General features: G+C 33.6%; 1 protein-coding gene across 1 annotated transcript; it reads left to right on the plus strand.

Moving 5' to 3' along the window:
* The first annotated feature begins 2,217 nt into the window (after positions 1-2,217).
* LOC129226122 (lysine-specific demethylase 3B-like) lies at positions 2,218-6,401 on the plus strand. The gene has a single exon (XM_054860721.1). It carries the CDS (start codon positions 2,299-2,301, stop codon positions 6,094-6,096), a length of 3,798 nt encoding a protein of 1,265 aa, XP_054716696.1. The 5' UTR covers positions 2,218-2,298; the 3' UTR covers positions 6,097-6,401.
* The last annotated feature ends 17,225 nt before the right edge of the window (positions 6,402-23,626 follow it).

Raw genomic sequence — 23,626 nt, forward strand, 5'->3', positions numbered from 1 at the left:
GTTAATATCGCTCTTGTTTTCTGAAATATAAAATCTGATTCAGATTTGAACTTTATGAGGCAGGCAGTAGACCCCCAGCCTAAGGGGAGAGTTTTAGGGATTAAACCTTGCCCATTAGGGCAAACATAATAAAAACACGAAGAAGAAAAAAGCACATTTAACTTAAAATTAACCTGTAATAAAGAAATTTGTGCACAGCATTTTTTTTTTAAATTTTATATTCCCTTTAGTTTTCTGGTAATTTAGAAACAGCCTCTATTTATCGGCTAAAATAATATTTTGGAAAAACTGATGGCTGAACCTCTGAATAGATTGTCAATACAAAGCATTCACCGCATTTAATATTGCTTCCCCTACAAAGGGTTACGACGACTTGTGCATTTAAAAACAAAAGAGGTAAGTGTTGCTGGCTATGAAGATGCAAAGTAATTGTGTTTGGTAATGTAATTTGAATATGAAACAAACCCCTTCCTATTTAGTTTGCGAGGAATCTTAGAATTATAAAACAAGAAAACATGTGTCACAAAACAATGATTTTTTTAGTTTTTGTTGCAATCAATCGCACAGTAAATATAATAAGGTTTGAATCTAAAGAAACAATTAAAATGCATAAATACTGAGGTTAGTAGTGCAGCCAGAATTGACTTTATGGAAGATGGGGTTCATAACGGTCCTTACATGAGCAGTACAACCTCGTTTATCAAGACTAACTTGGACCAAAAGCAATCTGAATAAACCAAAATCCGGAAAATCTGAGTAATAAGCAAAAACGTTCTTAAATGAGCTAACACATCTTTTCTTAAAGCTCCTCTAATTTGAAATTATTATTTCAGTCGATATATGTGTTCTAACTATACAAATTTGATCCGGACAAACAAGGTTCTACTGAAAAATATAATAACAGAATTGGTAATATTTCTTTTCACTAAATCTTCAGGTGATTTGAAAAATCCCCCCCCCCTCCTCCTAAGTCCCTCATTGTGACCATTGAAATGAATAATTTGACACATTATTGTGTTTATCTGACAATGTATTCAAAAAAGAGAAAACATTGAAACCATAACCCTTCCCTGTATGAACTCCTGGGCACGGGCCAGTAGCACACTATATATTGCTTTAAAACTGCACGGTTGCTCAGAGACTTCAGTAGATGGGAAAACACTGCTTTAAACACAGCCAAAATGTAAAATTATAACCTTCTACGGCTGTCCGTTTTTGTTTTCTATGATATATCTTCCCAAAATATTCATGAAAAGTAGAACATTGCATTGGTTATTAGAAATATCACAAAACTAAGAAAATAAAAAGCTGCAGGAGAAAAAAACCTGATTTAGAAAACTTATTTGCTTTTCGCAGTTTTCAAAAGGACATAGTCTCAAAACACTATGCACGGTTCCAAAAGCTTAAAAATATTTAAAATTTTGAAAATAGTCATGTTTATAAATTGAGCATTTACTTAAACTTCCACTTTAGTTGCGTTCGGAAAGGAATACCGGTGACATCAGAGTGGTTTGTCATGTCAAATTTTGTATTACGTTGTAATACATGATATAGAAAACATTGCTGATTAAATTTTTCATTATTTTTCTATCATATCTAATTTTTGTACTCTTTAATTTTTTTTCGCCCATTTAAAATAAATTTTCATTTGGCAACGTATAAACAATGTTTAATATTGCAGCACTGCATAGATGTTTGTTGTTGCTGTATTATTTTTGAGGTCTCCAGTATTTTAAAACTTCTAATTGACGCTTTTTATCCTAGAGTATATTTTAATGTAATTCATCATGAGCTTTTGAACAGCAGACATATACTTTGCGTTTGTCTTTCATAGCAATCAACGTCTTCATTTCCCGCTTCCAAACACTACATTTTCAACTAAACTTCAAGCAATCGAACTTCTGCAAAACAAGAAGCAGGTTCTTCGTCATTTCTTTTGTATGTTTTCGAAAAGCAAAACCAACCATGTGATTATGTGAATGAAATAACTACGAAAACATTTTGTAACTAGAAAAGCATGATGCATGAAGTATCAATAATAGAGGGAACATAATGTACAACCATTAGTTTAGTAAACTTCAATAACTTTTTGAAATATCTTTGCGTTAGAGAGAACATAATGCAGAACCATTTGTTTCCAAAAATTCGATAATATTTCGAATTCGCATTTGAAGTGCAGACATGGATTGCCGAAGTAAAAGTGAGCGAGAAGCAAAGAATGATTCGCCCGTTGAAATCGATGATTATGCGAGTACTCCGATAAAACAAGAAGAATTATCAGATCCTCCTTACTCACCTATGTCTGATCTTAACCCCCGATCAACAAGATCAAGGCGACGTAGACTTGACAGACAAAGATCTAAGCGAACTGCCAGCAGTACAAGCACTCTTGATTCTGATGTAAGAAAAACGAAAAGTGAACCTATCTTAATTACTTTGGACTCTGATAGTGGTGATGATGTTGAATCAACTGTCAGCTCTCGCCCAAATCGAACAGCCAGAATTAGGGGTGAACTGATAAGAAAACTTGGAGTTCAGATGCGCTCATGTACACATGTTACCAGCTATAAAGATTCTGATTCATCCTCATCAACAGAATATGAAAAAGTTAAAAAGAAAAAGAAGCCAAAACCAAAACCATCGCAGATTCCTTCAGGAAGTTGTAAAAGAAAGCAATATTTGGTGAAAAAGTTATCTCAAACTCAAATACCAGTAAGACATCATACCAAACCCAAAAGACGTCCTCTTAAAAAAGTAAGAAAGCTACAGATTCGTAGTCTGAGAAAAAGATTTGAATTTCAAAATAAAAAAAAGCCTGAACGGCTAAATCCTTTAAATAAAAGAAATTCTGTTAGCTCTCAATCAGGTGAAAAAAGAAGAGGTTCTTCCAGAAACGATGCACCTAGTGAAACATCTAGACTTAGTACATTGCGCAGTGAGAAAGTTTCGAAAAAGAGCAAGAAAAATAACAGTGATTTACAGAAAAGTATCATGGATGATATCAATTTGATAAAAAATTCTAGCATACCCTTGACTGCTGATGAAAACTTGGATTTGGATAATGAAAGGTTAAGAAGTGTTCAAAGTAACGTTGATGATGAAAATCAAGATAGAGTGCTTGTTGAAGTAAAAACTGAAAATGAGGATGGGCAAAAAGGTAAAAAACTTCCCAGTAGGAAAGCAAAAGGTGATAACTTTGTTTCCAAAACTGAAGAGACTGATAATTTGACATTGAAAAATGTAAATGTTGAGCCAAAAACAGAAAATCATGAAGATCACGCATCAGAAAGCAGAAATGAGGATGATCAAATTTCAAGAGATGAAAATCTGGAATGTTCAAATCCTAAAAGTGAGGAAGCAAATTCGCCCACTGATAACTTAGATAGCACTGTTTCAAAAGATGAAGAAATTGCTGATTCAAGTCTGAAAAATAATAAAAAAATTTTAAAACTAAAAATAGATAAGAAAGAGAGTACAGGTGGAAAACTTATAAAGAAAGAAACAGCAAATTTAAAAGCATCTAAAGCTGAAGAAGATTCTTCAAAATCTACCTCAGAAATGTCACATTCTGACAATGATTCTGCTGCAGAAAAAGAGAAATCTCGGGAAAAACCAAGAAAAACAAAGAGTAAATTTGCACGTAAAGCACATGCTGCTGAAAAAGTAGTGCGCAAAAGAGGCAGACCTAGACTTTGTGAAAATAAACCAGTACCAAGTAAAATGCCCTTGGTGTTTGATCGCAGGCAAGTCCCATTTCTACAGAACTCTTTTTGTTTTGACGTTGCACCGAAACTTCCTAAATGTCGAGAATGTCGTATAGCATTTCACAGAAAAAACTGCCGAATGTTTAATGCTTACTGTCGTTTTATGCAGTATCGTAAGCTCTGCTATAACAGGCAAGGTACTATCTTAAATGCTGGATTTTCAGAACCTTCTGATGCAACATCTGAACATTTAAGTCAGTGGCTTCCTGAAACCTCTAATCCACCCAAAGATTTGAACATTGAAACTGCAAAAGCTCTTCTTGAGCATATTGGTGATCAATTTTGTGATCTTATCGAGCAAGAGAAAGAAGCTCTTTCTCTTCACATAGGGAAAGATAAAACAATTACGTGGAAAAGGATTGTACAGGGTGTTCGAGAAATGTGTGATGTCTGTTATACTACCATTTTTAACATTCATTGGGTTTGTCCAATTTGTGGGTTGGCAGTATGTATTGACTGTTATAAAATGCGAAAACAAGGTATACGCAGCATTGAAGATGAAGAAGATAGACCAAGAAATCGTGATGAATATAAATGGCTCTTATGTACTCAGAAAGAACTACATGTTCAAGAAAATATGGTGATGGCTCAAATAATTCCTGGACAAGCTTTATGGATTATGCGAGATTTATTACATAAAGCTCGTGATCAGTGGAATGTTCCTGCATATTGCAAATGTGTACCACAGGAGGCAGATTCTGCTGGCAAAAGTATAACTACTGGAATATGTAAGCAGCTTATGAGTTTTGTTACTAAATCTTTTAGTACTGAAAAGAAACAGCCAAGTATTTACAATGAGATAGATCAAAACCATACTGAACTGAACTATGAAGATTTAGACATTGAGGTTACAGGTTCTGCTTTAAAATGGCTTGAAGAAACCAACGATGCTTCAGATGACAATAAAGAAAAAGAAGATTTTTACAGCTATGAAGATTTTGCTCTTTTAAGAGGAAATCTTTTGCAAGATCTTCCAGATGAAGAAACCTTTTCAGATACTGAAGGAATATGTTCTGGGTTTTCATTTGATGAAATAATTGCAAGTGTATCAAAAGCCTATGGTGATCCCAAGGAGAGTTCAGAAAAAGCATTGTTAAAACACTTTTCTCGTAGATATCCAAAAGCAAGTAGTGGTCGGGATCCATTGCCAATACGAATTTACACCAAATTAGAGAGCAATTTAGTCTTTGAAAGTATACCACATTCTTGGTTTTGCAATGGACGCTTGTTATTTCTCCACAAAGCAAATCATCCATCTAACCTTTCTTTATTTCAAGAGCAATGGAAAAGAGGACAACCAATATTAGTCAGAGGAGTAGAAGAACAACTTGACAAAAATCTGTGGCACCCTGATGCATTCTGTAGAGATTTTGGAGAAGTAAGGAATGATTTAGTAGATTGTATGACTGGTGCAGTCATCAAAAATCTTCCAATGAAAAGATTCTGGGAAGGATTTCAGAATTTCAACAAAAGATTAAAAGATGATAATGGTGAATACATGTTGTTGAAATTGAAAGACTGGCCTCCTGGGGAAGATTTCAGTGAAAAGCTACCCAGTAGATTTAAAGATCTTATGCAAGCTTTGCCATTACCTGAATATACTCACAGGGATGGTGTTTTGAATCTTGCTGGAAGGTTACCTTCTTGGTTTGTGAGGCCCGATCTTGGCCCGAAAATGTACAACGCCTACGGCTCAGCATTGTTTCCCACAAAAGGAACAACAAATTTACATCTTGATGTGAGTGATGCTGTCAATGTCATGGTTTATGTAGGTATTCCATCTGGTGGGAATGCACACCTTCATATTCAAGAAGCATTAAAGGCCATTGATGAAGGAGGCTGCGATTCCCTGATGAGAGCTAGAGTTAGACATCCTACTGTAGTTCCTGGTGCACTATGGCACATATATAATGCCAGAGATGCTGATAAGATCCGAGATATGCTGACTAAAGTTGCTATTGAAAGGGGAGAAAAACTCGAAGCGAACAATGATCCCATTCATGATCAGAGTTGGTACATAGATGCAGAACTTCGCAAACGTTTATACAGAGATTATGGTGTTGAAGGCTATGCTATTGCACAGTGTCTAGGGGATGCTGTCTTTATCCCGGCAGGTGCTCCACATCAAGTCCGAAATCTACATAGTTGTGTAAAAGTGGCGGAGGATTTTGTTTCTCCTGAAAACATTGCCCATTGCTTTAAATTAACGCAAGAATTCCGTCATTTATCAGATACTCATACAAATCACGAAGACAAACTGCAAATAAAAAATATCATTTATCATGTAGTGAGAGATTCTCTTGCTCATTTACTTCCTGACAATCTAAGTTGATATTTCAATTGACAGTATAAAGTTTATGCAAAATTTTGTGTGCAACTTTCGTTTCACAAGACATTTGCTTTAGATGTTTTGCAAACACTGCCTATTTTAAACTGCTGAGTCATTTCAGCCTATGCAATATCATTTGAACAAATCTAATGTTGTGAGCCATAATTTATGTGTATTTATATTGTCAAACTTTCATTCTTGGTAGTGCTTGGATTTCATAATATACCTCAATATAAGTGACATTACAATGAGGAATGGTTAGTTGCAAGTGAGTGATATCTACATCTATTTCATTCTAAAGTATTCAACTGCTGCGGTGTTACTGTAAAAATGCTTTGATTGATGTCTTTTTAAATTTCTATTAATTGTGTAGTCTAGTTAGTATCTTTTGAATTGATTGAAACTGATGTCATTTTCTGAGTGGGCAAAAGTCTGCAAAAAAAAAAAAAAATCTAAAATAAAATTTCCAAATTAATTAGGTTTGTCTTAATTTTTCGTTTGTGGCATAATTTAGGGCTAATTGATTCCATTCCAAAAATTTAGATAATTTGGCTGTCTATTCAGTATAAGTTTTAAAAGTTGGTCATAAATTCAAAAATGTAAAAGAAATAAAAAATCAATTTGGAGTATCAAAATGTTTTCATTAATTTGTTTAAAAAAAAAAACTTAAATATGATTATTTCTATATATTATCTGAATCATGGGGGGGGGGGGGGGCTCTAAATTTCTTACATGCACATTCAAAAAAAAATATATATATATATTTGCAGTTCAAGAATCATCCCTAGCACAGCTGCCAACTTGTCTAATTCCTTGGGGAATTTTTATGCTTTTTCTCGAACTTTCCACAAATGTTTGTTCTGGGAAATGGATAGTATTTTTACACTAGTAGGAATTAGTTTGTTCGAATGCTGATAACCTAAGATTTCTTTAAAAATGCAAAAATAGCTTCTAAAATTATCAATAAAATATAGTTTTTTTTTTAAATTCTAAAGACTATTTCAACCTAGTTTGCACTGAAAAATATAAAATAAAATAAGAATGGTTTCTTGATTACAATACTCAAAACTTGCAGTTTTTTTTTTTGACATTTATTGAAAACGTGCATTTTGAGTTTGTATACTTGATCACACAAGATCCAATTATTATCAAGTTCAATATTGCACATAATATGATACATTCATAGTGAAGGACAGAATTGATGGCATAGAAAAGGAAATTGGAACCAAGGGGAGGGTGTTAATCAAAACCACCATCTTCGGATTGCAAGACTGACGCAATGCTTTTGTTACCAAGAGCCAAGTTGGGCCTCTTGTGAGTTTGATCACCAAGTACTCTACCACCATAAAATTTATGCTATTCTGATTGTAAGCAGGATCCCCACAAGACCCCTGTCGTATATATACTCACATATAAGTCAAGAAATTTAGCACAGAAAATTATGTTAAAAGTTAGAGAGTTGAATTATATGCGGGGCAGAATTTCCGAAAAATTTTCACGAACAATTCTTGCGATAATAACACCTGCAAATTTTCCTGACTCAAGTCCAACCCTTTTAGGTAGATGCGGAAGAAGTAAATATTTAAACATTCTGCTATAATTTTACACATTCTGACTGTGGAATAAAGACTTTACATCATACAGCCGACTGCCGAAAAAGTGGGAATTGCCATATTTGCAAATAGTCGTAATATGGCAGGCTACAGCACAAAATTTTATTGTTATTAATCAAAAATAAATACAAGTAACGAACATCGTAACAGCAGAATCGAATGCTTTTCAAAAATCGTGATCACAGAAATGAACCTATTTGTGCAAAAGAATTTCAATTCATAACGTTTAAATTCAAAATTAGCGGGAAGACTTCCCGATATTTTCAGAAAGTAGGGGCTCGACTTATATATGGGTTTTCAATTTTTCCCCGATTTTCCTCCTAAAAGTAGGGGGTTGACTTATATGCGAGTATGTGCAATAGTTCCCAACTAGGCTGACGTGGCCCCAAAATATTGCAGTTAATCTTAATACAGTAAAACCTGTGTAAGTTGACCACTCGCGGTGCAGTAGTTTGGCGGTCAACTTATAAAGGGCGGTAATAATTTTTTTTATATTTTTTGTCATTTTTTGCACCATGTATTCATTTTTTGAGGAATTCACCCTTACTCTTTCTGTTCTACTCACTTTCATTGTTTAACATTATTGAAAGTGATACAATAATTAAAAATACTATTCAAATAATTTGTTAGTTTGTCTTTCTTTTTAGCTATATTAGACACTTTAGTTTTACACATTCCATATATGACAGCTAATATTCTCTGGCTTTTTCCATTTTCAGTTAATTTTAATATTTCATACTTTTTATTAAAATCTCAAGTTCAGCTAATTTTCTTTTTAAAGCCTTTTTATGTAAAACTTATTGCACAAAGAGCAACAAGCTCTACTCCCAGTTCATAAAGGCAAAATCAAAATGTCCTATCTTTTAATCCCTTGCACCAAGGGATTGCCCAATGTAACTTTGCTCATTAGCAAGCCCAGATCTGCGCACCCGCAGTGCGAGAGGCCCGCATCCTTAAAGGGGCTAACCGCCCTAGAAATTGAAGAAAAAATAGAAAAAAAAAACTAGCAGTAAGACTTATTCACTTTACTAATAGACACTACTGGCCACTAGGGAGGGTCAATACATATTTTGTTGCAGGGGAATCAAAATGTATAGATCCGGGCCTGCTCTTTTTAGCACAATTCCTGTGTTCTCACAACATATTGCAACTGAAAGGAAAGACTTTGAACTTTTCTACTCACACCTATTTTCATTGAACAGAGTACAAAAAACTATCTCAAATAGAACAACAAATGAAAAACAAGTTTGAAGAATAAAAAGCAGCATTAAGCTTTATGCTGCTGGTTTAGTTAGTAAAATGCTGTTCTCCTCATCAAAGTATTAAAAACATTCTTAGAAAGCTATGAAAAAAAATAAATAGATAAATAAAAATAATAAAAAATAAATAAATAATAAAATAAAATAATTTGCTGAAGAAAGTTAAAAAAAAAACAAAAAAAAAAACAAGTGGTCAGTTTACAAAGGGTTTTTTACAATACTCCAAACTAAATTTGGCAAACATTAGTGGTCAAGATAGAGAGGTGGTCAAGTTACAGAGGTTTTCCTTCATTGTATGAGATAGTACTAATTCCGTTCCTGACAAAAGCGGTCAACTTTACAAGTTTTACTGTACCTTTATATTTAGGTAGGGGAATATAGAGCAAAGTGAAATGTTCAAATATTTACTCTGCTTTTAGCATCACCTGCCTAGTAATATTTTAACTATCTAGTAACACATGTAGTCTATTCCAGTCAAGAAAAACTTATCTCTGAAAATCAAGGAATATGATAATACAAGCAATTTTCAAAAACAGATACTCATATTGTCATATTTTGTTGCAAGTCAAAAATTATTTTTGCCATTATTAAATGATAAAGTTATTGTTATTAATATTTTAAATATTATATATTCTTCTAATATTCTGTGCAGTATTTATTTGCTTAACATTAAGCTTATTTGTATTTCAATTGCTTTGTACAGTTTGTCTTTTGTCAAGTGCATGCGGAGCAAAGTGAAACATAGTTCTCTACTTATTCAATCTTTTATAAAATCATTTACGTATTAGTTAATTAGTTTCATTCTTTCATTTAAAAATTCCCTTATATTTGTTCATTTATTCACTACTTTTCTTCTTTATTTGCTATCTTATTCATTTAATCTTTATCATATATCAACTAGTTTATATATTCATTTATTGTTTCATTTTATTTTCATTTCTTCATTCATTCTTTTATTTACTCATTTATTCTATCAAAAATATCTTTAACAATTAAATAAAAAATATTTCATTCAAAAAATTTTTTCTTTTCACTTTGCCCCATGAAAAAGAGAAGGGAAAGATTTCCACCTTTTCTTAAAGGTACAAATTTACTGTCAAAAATAAAAAATGTTTCAGCGCAAGTTTTTTTAAATATAGTGTTCTTTCTTAGTGTACAATAATTTTTAAAACAAAGTTCCAATTTGTTCATTTTGAAAAAAAAAGTGATCTTAACTATTTCACTTTGCTCCACATTCCCCTAAATTCTAAAGCTGTCAGTGAAATTTAAATTCAACATTTTAGTTTGAATCAAGCTTGTTTGTGATTTCCCTAATATGAATATGGAGATGAAAGGAACATATAAAAGAAAATTTTTCTTATTTTTTCACTAAATAATTTTTTACTTCGAACTCTCAACGTCTTAACTCTGCATCTCTCTTTTGACCATTTTTGCAAATGGAAGTACATTAAACTCCTGATTATCCAAAGATGGGTGGCACAAGTGCTGCGGATAATAATAATCGCGGATTAACCGCAAAAAGGCTTAATCGAGGGATAAATAAAGTAAAAAAATTTCTTCTTCAAAAACGTACTATTTAGCTGTATTGATGCATAATACTTTCTCCAAAAAATATATACATTACAATAAGAATCTTTTGTATTTTTGCAAAACAGAATTTAATATCAATAAAGAAAAAGTGTATGTTCCATGAAGAATGCCCAATTAATAAGTAAATAAATAAAAACTAAGTTTATTTAAAAAATTTCGTAAAAAAAGGGCCCATTGGTATTTTTTTTTTACTGTGAAAAGGACATGTTCCTGATTGTTAAATGACTCATGGATAATCCGCTCATGGATAATCGGGAGTTTATCTCGTTTTTATCGGGATGTGTCACGGAGGTCTTGCAGGTTAAACGGGGATACACTGTAAAATGTGTGCCCTACATGCTCTGTTGGAAAACTCTTTTTCTTTTTTTACATAATGATAATATCTGCCCAATCGCTGCTCAGTTTAAACTAATGTAGCCTGTAGGCATAAAATATGGATTGGTAGTTAAAATTTTAATCTTTCTTTTTTGTATTTTGAGCAATGTTGGTATGACTGTAAAAAAATTCCAAGTTATGTTCAGGGTTGAGGTGTTTATTTGTGTTTATTTATAGAATAGATGATATTTATTTATAAAATTCTAAAAAAAATCAGAATAAATGTCGAGTAAATTCCTATTCTTTAAAATGTTAAATTCAAGTTACATGTGTGTGTTTGAAAAAAAGTTTTCTCTCATGAAATTTTCTAATATTTTTTTGTGATTGACGACTGAAGAGTACTTTAAAAAATTGAAATTGTGCTATTTTTATGTGTTGCAAAAGTTTATTTTCTGTAAATACTGAAGCACAGTGTTTTAGTGCTATTAAAGAATTTCTATTGTGAATTTTAGTCGGCCTAAAAGTTTTGTCTATTGTCTATTTTTTAATAAAATTTACTTTTTCGGGAAGAATATTGGTTTAGATTAAAATAAGGAGGAAATATTTTTTATATAGTTGGGGAAAACCTAACCTGACAGCATTATGAAGGCTAGGCAGATCCTAAGCATAGCGTTACAATGCTGCCAGGTTAGGTTTTCCCCGACTATACTGTGAAAGCAAATATAATATGGAAAGCAATGTTTTGCCACTAGTTTTTTACAGTTTAAACCATGATTTAAACTGACATGAAAAATTTATATTTGTTTATAAAATTTAATTCAGGATGATTATGTTCTGGTTTCATACCAGAATTCTGATATTTGTTTGTGTGTTAATACCTGATATTATAAGATATTTTTCGTCAGGTGGAAAGGGAACATGTGGGCGTTTTTTTTTTTTTTTTTTTTTTTTTGCTTAGAAGTAACCTTTTTCATTTTATTTTCCCAATCTTTTTTACTAACCATGATCTTACCCCTAATCCGTTCAAATGTGCATACTCAAATATTAAGAGGTATAAAATTCAATTTTATTTTACAAAAATATTTTAAAATGCAAGAATTGCCTGCGTGTGCCACATGATATGGTGCAAGGCCGTATCCAGAGGGGGGGCCTGACGGGCCCGGGCCCCCCCCGAAACCCGCAATGTTTTGTACCGTAAAACAGAGGAAGCTTTTTTTTTTCTTTTTTTTTAAATTCCTATTGTCAGAAAAGGAAAATAACAATTTTTTTTTAATTCTTAATTTTGATACTATTCAAAATTTATAATATTTTGAAGAAATACAGAAAAAGCAGTTCTTGTTCTCATTAGCTGCAAGGCACACTTGAAATTTAGACCTTTTATTAGGACTTCCTGCTCTCTTTGCCAATTCAATTCAGGGCAGTCCAGGGTCAAGGCAGGCCCTTTGTCAGTTCGGTAGACTTTTCAAGTCTACTTCTGTGCACTTCCTCCTCCAGACGCGTGCACAGAAATTTTGGGGCTGTCACAAATGCTTTTTTTTTTTTTGGGCCCCCTCCATATTGTTTACCCATATTTTCAACCCTAGGTTTAAAAATATTGGGCCCCATTTAAGCTCGGGCCCGGGCCAACAGGTGTCCCTTCTCTCCTCTGTGCACGACCCTGCCCTCCTCCCCCTGAAACTCTTATAAAACATACACTGTACTGATTTCGAGCCGGGAACTCCCCAAAGGCTGGGCCCCTAGTTTCCGATTAGGCGAGTATCTTGTTACCAAGATGTGCCAAATTCAGCTCCTTGATACATCCTGAGTAAAAAATGCAAAAATCACGATTCTCGAGTTTCTGTAGCATAATTTTCAAGATCATTTTTGTGACTGATATGTTTCTTGTCTTGCATTTATTTAATGCCGAATTCAGTATCATGGAAGTTCTTTTGTTATTGCTTGTTTTTTTCCCCTTACTTCTACTGCATACTGTTAATACCTTAAAGTATGAGAAAAAAAATATCACTTACTCTACTCTCTTTCATTTTCTGCACTACTTGTGATTGAAAAAAAAAAAGTTTGTTTTGAGAAATATTTCGTTGCATTTATTTTTTACTTAAAACGGGTGTGTCTTACAAAGTTATAATCGTTTTGTAAGACTGTGCAATCAACTTCTGAAAAGTGTAAATAAAAAGCTTCAAATAATTTCAACTGTTCGAGAGTCTTTGAAAATTATTTAAGTTTTTGAAATTCCTTGAAAAGTTCTTCAATTTTGTATTTTGTCAAGAAAATAAAGTATGAATTGTCCAAAGGACCAGAATATTACTCTTCCGTTCTTATTTTCTGAATGTCTACACCATTTCTTTTAAACTGTTTTGTACATTTTTCATACTGTAGGGCAGTTAATGGAAAAAAAATAGGGGGTAGGGGGAGTGATCAAAAATAAACTTCACTAAAAGCCAATATGAGCAGATGGCGGGGTGCTTCTCTTTTCTCCTCTCTCGTTTTTCCTTTCTGTCCATTAAGTTCCATGATTTGTCGAGCAAGCAATTTTTATTTTGTGTGATCTTGATTTGCAAAAGAATGTATAACTTTTAAAAGACTTTGTCTATTTTTTTTAAATATTTTTGTTGTCTCAATTACCTAATATAAGGCCTCAAAATACAGAATTTTCTACATCCGACTTAAAGGGACACTCTCCTGTTATCCTTATCACTACAAGGTGAATAAGAAAAATAATAAGAAATTAAAATAACAACGGTCCAATCATTAAAAATCGAGACAAAAAGTCTTCTATGTTAACATTTTTATGCGTTTGGTGTGTCTATATATACTATTTGTGTGTGTGTGTGTGTGTGTGTGTGTGTGTTAGGGCAATGTGCTAATCCGGGCCCCTCCCGAAAAAAATTTCTGGATACGGCCATGATATGGTGTACATTTGAACATGCTTTTGACACATTTGGACACCATAAGTAAAACAATATTAATAATTTAAAATTGCAAAGACTAATGGCGTGAATTCACATGAATATGAAACTATCTTCATCCTCCCCAAAACTGCTTGGTTAAAATTTTCCCCACCCTCAGATGTATCTATCTGGATATTTGTTTTAAACCAAGTACTGTAAAATCCCTCTAATGTGGACACTAACGGGACAAATTTTTTTTGTCTGCAATAGAGATGTGACCGCAGGACAGGGGTTTAATAATGTTATTTGCATTGGAACTGGGGAATTAAAAATTGTCCGCATAAGAGGGGTGTCCATTACGAGGGGTTTTATTGTAGTTCATTTTTTTTTAAAAAAACACTTTTTTTTTTATTAGCACTTGTCAGCCAAGCCAAGAGAGCCAACAAAACTGGTACCCCTAATATAGAATTAGCAAAGACAAATATTTTTTTCTAAAATTAGATCGAGAAAAATTCTAAGTAGTTTGTTGTCTTTATCTATTCGCTTATTTTCTTTCATTTTACATTTACATTTCAAAATAGCCCCAAAAGCATATTTCAGCCAAAATTTCATTTTACTACCTAATTTGCTTAATTATTTAAGATTTATAGAGAAAAATCATGTATCATTTAAGCTATCTGTAGTGTATATAAATATAAACTCTGTCGAATATTTAAATGACAAGAGAAAAAAACTTTGCATGCTTTTTGGCATCTACGATAGACAATGAAGTGAGAGCATTTGGGGGGGGGGGGGGGGAGTATAAAATTTTGAAAACAGAAAATATCTGTGTTTGTACTTTTAGAACTAAGTTTAATGGCAAATTTTCACCTTTTGAAGAATTTTTTTAATCCCAGTACTATAAAAGAATGATGTATGAATGGTAGGATAGTAATGATAATAAAAGAACATTAATTTTTAATGATACAACGTCTTTATTATTGAGATGTGTTAAAAGAATAGTTTCCTCATTTGGATTTGGATTGTATAAAATAAAGAATAGATTAGGGATTGGGGGAAAAAACATCAGAACTTGTCTTTTTATTTGAGACTTTTAATTAAAATGATTTTTTTTAATTGTCTTCCTAAATGCATTAAACTATAGAAAATGATGTCTACAATGGAGAAATAATGTCTATGATGAAAACATAATGATTTTCTTAAGCTTATTTGTGTACAAGTCTTTATACATTACGTAAATTATTACCTACATGATCTGTAACTGTTTTTTTTTTTTTAAATTAAATCTTTGAACAAAATATGAGTTGGATAAATAAATACCTTTGCTAAAAAGTAAAATAAGAAATTAATGTCAAAAAGCACAATTTGTACTTTTTGACGTTGTTATTTCTTATTTCAAAATATGAGTTAGTCGTGATTTTTTTAATTGTGTTATGTTCATCAGACAAGTGATTCATTTGTAGATACTGCAAAATACTTTCTATGCTTTGAGTTCTTTTTCACTTTTGTTTATATATTTATCGTAGAAACTATAATATATGAGGAAACTGAATTACAAGATTTTATTATTGGTTATTTACAGGCCCGTGTCCAGGATTTCATAAAGGGAGGGGTTGAAACTTTTTCCCTTTGTAACTTACGTTGTCAAAGGAAAACTAACTACGCGTGTTGAATAGTTCATTTTAGTTCGATAACTAGACTTTTTTTTATACGTTTTGCGTTTTTTTTTTAAATGAAATAATTTGTACAGTTGAACATTTTGTAAAAGCACACATATTTCTTTTATGCCACCTCACTTTCCTTCTTTTTTTTTTGAGCAATCACGATTGCTTATTGTTCTCCCTTGACCGTCTTTGATATTTAGTTCCTTTTTCAGCTTGGACCAGGGGCACCAGCACCACCGGCTTCTGCAGGTGCGGCTCCGAGCATTGCGTTCTGGAATCCGTTTTTCCTGGCCGGTGGCGTCCATGTCCTACATACACGCGCGCTCATACACACACGCTCATACACACAAGCCTTTACACACATACACATACGCCTACGTGCATACACACAGGTCTACGCACACACAAAAGCCAACACATGCACACACGCACACCTACGCATACCCCTGCACTCACACAACTATACACACGTAACCGCCCAGGAGGAAGGGTAGGCTTGAGGGGACAGGAGCTGTTTCTAGAAACAATAGCCCCCAATGAGCAGGGCCCTGTTGCAACTCGTGATTGCAAAAAACATAATTTGAATTCAGAACTCAAATTAATTATCAATTTTTTTCTTTTGTTTTTCCATCAAATAACATTGAGCAGGAATTAAATGAAAATAAAAATTTTATTTAAAAAAAAATTGCTGTTTCGCATAAAAACATTTTTCTACTGTGTGAAACGACTAATTCATCCAACACTAAAGGAGTACCATAAAAAAACAGTAAGCAAAGTAACCATTTTCCCTGCCCCAAAGTTCTTTTTTTTTTTGGGGGGGGGGGCTACGTCATTGTCTAATATTTTTTTAAATAGTTTTCCCCTGCATGCTTACAGCATTGCCGGACTCTCCAACCATTCCATTATTTCAAGCACTTAGAAGCGAAGGTGCTTGGGAATCCTACAATTCAGGAAATTGTTAATTGTTAAAGTTGGGGAAATATTAAAGAGGGTGAATACTGTATCCGAGTTTAACTCTAAAATTAATTAAAACCTAAAATACGTTTTGGAAAATCGTTTAATGATTCATTGATTTTTTTTTTTAATGGGAGGGGTTTAACCCCTAAAAACCCTCCCCTTGGACACGGCTCTGGAATCATGTCTTAACTATCACAATAAATAAGTGATTATTCATTCGTGCCAATGTCTATTTATGAAACTTTTAGTACTTTTTTAGTAGTTAAAGATTTTCAAACAATATTATTAAAAAATTTTTAGAAGGTGAAATTATTTTTGTTCTTTAGGACTAGTGATGTGGATCGGGTAAATATTTTTTGGGTATTGACTCGGGTACTTACCCAAGGCCTGCGTAAATACCCAAAAACTGGGTATTTTAAAAAAATGCAAAAAGTGAATGGGAATTTTTTTTAAATCTAAATATGAACTAATTGGTAAAACTGATACATACATATGTATTGCACAGTTTATAATATTTTTTATTGAAAGACTTGATGAAGTTCTGAAAGAAACATATCGTGAACCAAAGAATCTTTCTTTTCAATGTCATAATTGGAGAAGTATAAGCAATTCAATGATGAACTTCAGGATTTCAAAATCACAATCTAGGTTAGTCATATCCAAAATGAAAAAAAAAGGAAGCAAGATACTTGGAAGAATAAACTGAGAAGTTATTAAGACACTATGATGTTATTTATTTATTTTATTGCTGTTTAAGTGGTAACGTGGCAAATATAGATACAGTTTTCACATTAATAAGCAAAAAAAAAAAAAAAAAGTCAAAATGAAGTTTTCTGATGCCTTGCTCATTTGCATTTGCTCCTCGGTGCTTCGTGATGAAAATGTATTCAAACAATTTTTTATACACGCAATTAATGATTTAGGGTGGGAAGGTAAATATTTTTTGGGGTATTTATCCGAAGGTAGGGTAAATCCCCTAGTAATTGCGCATTTTGCAAAAAAAATTTAGCTGGTGATCACAAGGGTAGATAGGGTGACTTAAAGATTTAGATTCCAAAACGCAATATTAAAAAGAGGGGAAGCTTTGGGGACCTTCTTTGTTTTTGTTTTTTTTTTTTTTGTTTTTTTTTTTTGAAATTGAAGTATTTAAAATGCGATTGTTTGCCATCATTAAGTTACCTTTATGGATTTCTATTTCGGAAAAGTTCGGGGCAAGTTGAAAACCCCCTCATCCCTTGCCCTGACAGCATCGAAAGTGATGTACAAATGCGTTTTTAGGATGTTATGTAAAGGGAAGGGGCTGAAAGATAAGACTTCAGGAATTTTTTTGATATTGAAGCTCTCAAAACGCAGTTTTAGATGAATCTTCGATAATTTTACAGAAAAGGGGGTACGGAGGCTCTCCCCCGGAACTTTTCCAAAATTGAACTCCTGAAATAGAATTGCCTTTGATGACCTGACAAAAAAGATAAGTTTCTGGGGATTTTTTAAAAATCAAAGTTTTAAAGCCCCAAATTTTAGGCGATTTTCGATGATATTGGGATGACGTAGGGTTCGAGTCCTCCCCCGAAAATGTTTCTATAAAAGCCATAGCCAAGAAAACGTACACCATATTTAAAAATGATAAGAAAAGACGGTTTTCAGGATTCAGCCCCGGATTTTTTTTAGTATTGCTCCAAAATCTCAATTTTAGACGATCTTGAATGATATTATAGCCCTAGGGGGACTCACAACCAATATAAGCTTTTAGAATCAAGTTTAATTTATGGAAAAAATTAGTAAAATTGAATAAAAACAAAGCTCAAAAATTTTCGGGCCCTTGTCGACTCTTCTCCCCCCCCTCAAGATCCAGATCCAACACAAAAAACTTCTCTTGACTGTCTTTTTCAGGATCCTTTGGTCAGGAGTTTTTCCTTCTTTTCCCTTTCTTTACCAGGGATTTTCCTCTTCTCTCCACTTTTTGCTCCGTGCAGTACCAAGGTTTGGTTTTCGCACATGGAAGGTGGTCCGTGGGCCTTTTTTTTTCTACTTTTAGGCCGATTACTGAATAGGCCATGGCCTAGGGCCCCTGCTATTTGGGAGCCCCAAATTGGCGAAAACTGTTTTAGCTAATGGCAAAAATTGTAATGTTTGGCTACAAGAGGGCCCCGAAAAAATGTCTGACCTTGGGTCCCCGATATCTTAATCAGAGGTCAATGTCGATAGGTTCCGGGGTTCTAGGAGCCCCAGAACCAGCATAAACTTTTCAAACTGTGTTTGATTTAAAGAATTTTTTTTTAAAAATTGAATGAAAACAAAGCTCGAAAGCTTTCTGGCCCCTTCCGACTCCGCCCCCCCCCCCCCCCGCGTTGCGGAGTCGTGCGGTACGTAGTTACGCTAGTGGCACAGCGGTTCTTTGATGCTTAGGAATCTTCATGGGGAGTTTTTCGCCTGCCTATGAGGGAGCGAATGGGGTGCGAAAACACCCCACGGAGGTTTTCCTTATGCAAAACCAGCTTACGTCAGATTTTTGCAAAATTTTCCATAGGTCCCTTGATATATATGAGAATTCGCATATAGGGCAGTTTTTGTTCGCAATCGGATCTCCCCTCCTCCCACCAGGGGTTTCCTTTTACGAATCCACAGTTTTCGTCGGATCTTTGCCAAATTTGGCACAGAGGTTCTTTAATGGTCAGGAATTGTCGCAGGGGTTTTCGCCTACCTATTAGGAAAGGGGGAGGGTGCGAAAACACTCCACGAGGGGTTTTCTTTATGCAAATCCATTTTACGTCGGATTTTTGCAAAATTTTGCATAGAGGTCCCTTGATGCTCAAGAATTAAAATATCGGGCAGTTTCCATTCGCAATCGGACCTCCCCCCCCCCACTCCCACTGGGGGGTTTCCTTTTACGAATGCACAGTTTTTGTCGTATCTTTGCCAAATTTGGACCAGCGATTCTTTGATGCTTACCAGGAAACATCACGAGTTCAGTAATCATGAATAAAGTTAAAAATGGTCGCATTCGAAAGAGTATCTTTAGAAAAAAATTTGACCCAAATATTGTGTGCCCTCGTCCTTTTGTTTTTGAGATATGGGGGGTCAAAGTCTGTCGAAATCTTACGAAAATTCGCCAAATTTCAAGACTTGGCAAGAAATGGAAAATACCACATGATTTCATTGCCTGCGTCTAGCAAGACTCTCATTCCCATTTCTGGTCATCTTGCAAAGCGCGTAAACGATGTTTCGAATTAACCCTTTACTTGTGTGTGTAAAATTAAAAAGTAACTATGAAGCCTGTGAAATGGAAACTAGAGAGCTTTATCCAGAGGAGCTACAACTTTATAACGAAATTGAACGTAGGATTTAACTTTGTAATCGTGATAATAATGCATTTTAGAATTTAAGTGTATTTCAAGTGTGCTTTACTTAACTAATTCAAGTTTGTACTCTTGTTATGAAATGTGTTGTAAGTAATTAATAATTATGTACGAGAATTAATATGAACAAGTAAAAAAAAACATGCTTATTAAAGCCTACATATTGAAAATAAAATGGATAGTTTTTGATGTTGAAAGAAAATGATCATGGATTGTAGTATCCCAGCTCTTATTTATTTTTTCAAAAGTTATTATCATTCATGAAGTTTTATTGTCTGACCACTGCTAGCGAAAATGTTTAATTTTTAATTTAAAATAAAAAAATAACAATTTAAAAAAAAAAGAAAACAACGGATAGTAAATGTCAAAAATTTGCACAGCAAAACTAACGATGTCGGAAGTTATTTCATAACAGATTCTTATCAAAAATGTTATAGTCGACGTTCATTACAACAACCCCTGTAGTTCGAAAAAGTCTGTCACTGCAACTGAAAGTCGCTATAACGTAAATGCACATCATATTGCATGTTATTTAGTCATTTTTAAAAATACTGAAGTCACTTTTACCAATTATGTTTCACGTTAAAAGGGAATTCAAATACGAGCAAAATAAAAATTAATACAGTTTTTTTTTTTTTTTTTTATTTGACTTGTTAGAGGGCTTACACATAACTTGAAAACGATACACATAACGAAAAACACACTGGAAATAGCTGACAGAAATCGTTTTTTTTTTTTTAATTTGAGAACATGGTTTGAAATCTTTAAAATTGTCGTTTTCTTCGTATTTAGATACTATTAAAGACTTCAGATTTACGACTTTTCAAAAAAAAAAAAAAAGACTTTAAAGTGTGTTTACCGTTTCTCTACGGTTATCATATTTTTTTCAAAACAGTTTCATCATCGAATAAACTCTTTCAGTGGAAATATTTCACCCGCAGAAGCATAAAAGTTTTAAACATCAGTTTTTTAACAGACAGTCTTAAGAATAACAAAAAAGTTTAAACTTTGAACGGTATATTCAAATGTATTCAGTTAATACGTTCTATTGGATGCTAAAATATCATTACACATCTGTGGAATTTTAAACGAGATTTTGTGCTCGAACCCTATGACAGATCGGTCGCAGTAATAGGAGATCGTTCTTGTTGACTGCAGTTAGAAGCGCACTGATGGGAGGTCACTGTGACCTCCCAAATATTTTCCTTGTTCCACAAAGTTCGTCTGACAGTTCGGCAAATTAGAGGACATAATTACAATTTTTTAACTCCCGAAAGTCACTTTTCATACATTATTATTTGCGCATACTCGCATTTTATCGCTCGGCAAAATTTGAATTTTCTTTCGGTAAATTGAGAATTTTTGCTTTCCCAAAAGTTTAAGCTCAGGGAACCTCTCACTGCAGTATATTTTAATTTGCTTTGTTACTAAAGTAAAATGTCAAAAATCAGAACAAATTAGCTTTGCACAGAACCTAAAAGAAAAAATAATTAATACTTATGAGAACCTTGTTTAGAAATAAAATATATTTCACCAATAGTAATAACCACGAAAACTAGTGAAGAAAAATCTACTTACATCTACTACTACTACCTAATATTCCTACTTCAGGGAACCTCTCACTGCAGTATATTTTAATTTGCTTTGTTACTAAAGTAAAATGTCAAAAATCAGAACAAATTAGCTTTGCACAGAACCTAAAAGAAAAAATAATTAATACTTATGAGAACCTTGTTTAGAAATAAAATATATTTCACCAATAGTAATAACCACGAAAACTAGTGAAGAAAAATCTACTTACATCTACTACTACTACCTAAAATGCTAAAAGACATTTTTATCTTGACCTTCTCCATAACATTTTACAGAGGGGAGGTTCAAATTAAATTATTCGAGAAAATTACTTTTAGTTATTCGAAAAGCAACAAAAGACACACCTACATTCACATTTCTGTAGTTGGAAATAAATGTTTGAAGGAACTCCCCTCGGGGTCTAGGGGATTCGTCAAAAGAAAATATGATTTGAAGTCAATATACATTATATTTCCATTGTTTTTTACATTAAAATAAAACAAATATTTCGGGCGGTGGCGTTTTCCCCTATACAGTTGCACGTTAATATCCCGGAACACAAGCCCCTAAAAATTTCAATGCCGCAGTCTGTGCCACGACACTCCGCGCTAATGGTAGTCACCCCGAGTAAAGAATTAATGCGCTATTTCTCACGCGCTTTGGTGGTGACCAAATATGGAAGTGAAATGTCTTGTCAGATAAAGATGTTGAAATCGCGCCGTACTTCCATTTCTGAACAAAACTCGCTAAATTTGGCGACTTTACTAAAAATTTCGGCGATTTTTAAGACCTCATATTTTGATAACGTGGTCACGAGGGCACGTAGTTTCAGTGCCATAAACATGTTTTCCAATGCTCTTTCGAATGCCACCAATTTGGAATTTTTTTGAATTTCCTTGATCGTGATGTTTCCTGGTTAGGAATTTTCATAGGGAGTATTACCAGATGTGGTATTACGCCTACCTAAGAGGGAGGGGATGGGGTGCGAAAACACCCCACGGAGGTTTTCCGTATGCAAATCCAGTTTACGTCGGATGTTTGCAAAATATTGCATAGAGGTTCACTGATATTTAAGAATTCACATATAGGGCAGTTTTCGTTCGCAATCGGATCTTTCTTCCTCCCATCAGGGGTTTCCTTTTACGAATCCACAGTTTTCGTCGGATCTTTGCCAAATTTGGCACAGCGGTTCTTTGATGGTCAGGAATTGTCATAGGAGTTTTCGCCTACCTATGAGGAAAGGATGGGAGTGTGCGAATGCACCCCACGAGGGGTTTTCCTTATGCAAATCCAGTTTTCGTCGTATTTTTTTCCAAACATGGCGCAGCGGTCCTTTGATGCTCAGAAACTCACATAAGTTATATTTTATCAAAATGAGGTTTATAGGGACCACTTTGGGGGGTGTCACCAGAAAATCCAGAATGATTACGAAAAAATCCAATGATGTCTAAATTTAAATTTTGAGTCATTCTACACATTGCTTTCTACACATTGGCGGGAAATGTTTACACTATTTTTTTCCGTCTTTTTTAAATCTGATTGTTATACATGTGTCACTAGGCGAAACTTTCATTTTCGAGGTAGACCGTGCAACATCGGGTAATGCACCTAATGACATATAAATTAATGGTATATTTCATAGTTCTGTGTGTTTAATGGGTGTATGGTGTGACAGTTTCCGAAATTTATAGCTGCATTCTTTAAAGATTTATTATTAGTATTTTACTTAATGTTACTGAACTAAGAAATAAAAAGTCTTAAAGCAAGAGCTATTAAATGACTAAAAATAAACTATTTAAGACGTCAATACGAAACATAGTTCAAAGTACATTCAAATTATTGAGACTGCTCAAATTGAAAGATTAAAAGAAAATATTGAATTGAATATTTAAAACTTTTTCGTTGCGAAACACTTTTGTCATGCATTGAAATATACCATTTGCACGCCTCCCCCCCTCCCCCCCCTTCCAGGAAAGTTTTGAATTGTAGAAATAATTGTATTTATTATATTTGAAAATGTTCTTTTTTTGTTGTTTTTCGATATATTATGCTCTAAACTATAACCTTTCCACCCCCCTCCCCAAGAATATATCGATATATCGAAAATATCGATATTTCGAGAGCGATATATCGCGGTATTAAAATTCTGATATCGCCCAGTCCTACAGAAGAGTGATGTCAAAATTACCTGACCATATTTTACGGTACGTTTCGTTTCGACATGGATCACTGTAGGTTACTAGCATGAAAAAAGGTATTTGTTGTTCTCGGAGCCTAATTTATGTTCCTAATAAGGCTAAACCGTCTTTTTTTTTTTGT

The sequence above is a fragment of the Uloborus diversus genome, chromosome 7 (assembly GCF_026930045.1).
Source record: "Uloborus diversus isolate 005 chromosome 7, Udiv.v.3.1, whole genome shotgun sequence".
NCBI classification, from domain to species: Eukaryota; Metazoa; Arthropoda; class Arachnida; order Araneae; family Uloboridae; genus Uloborus; species Uloborus diversus.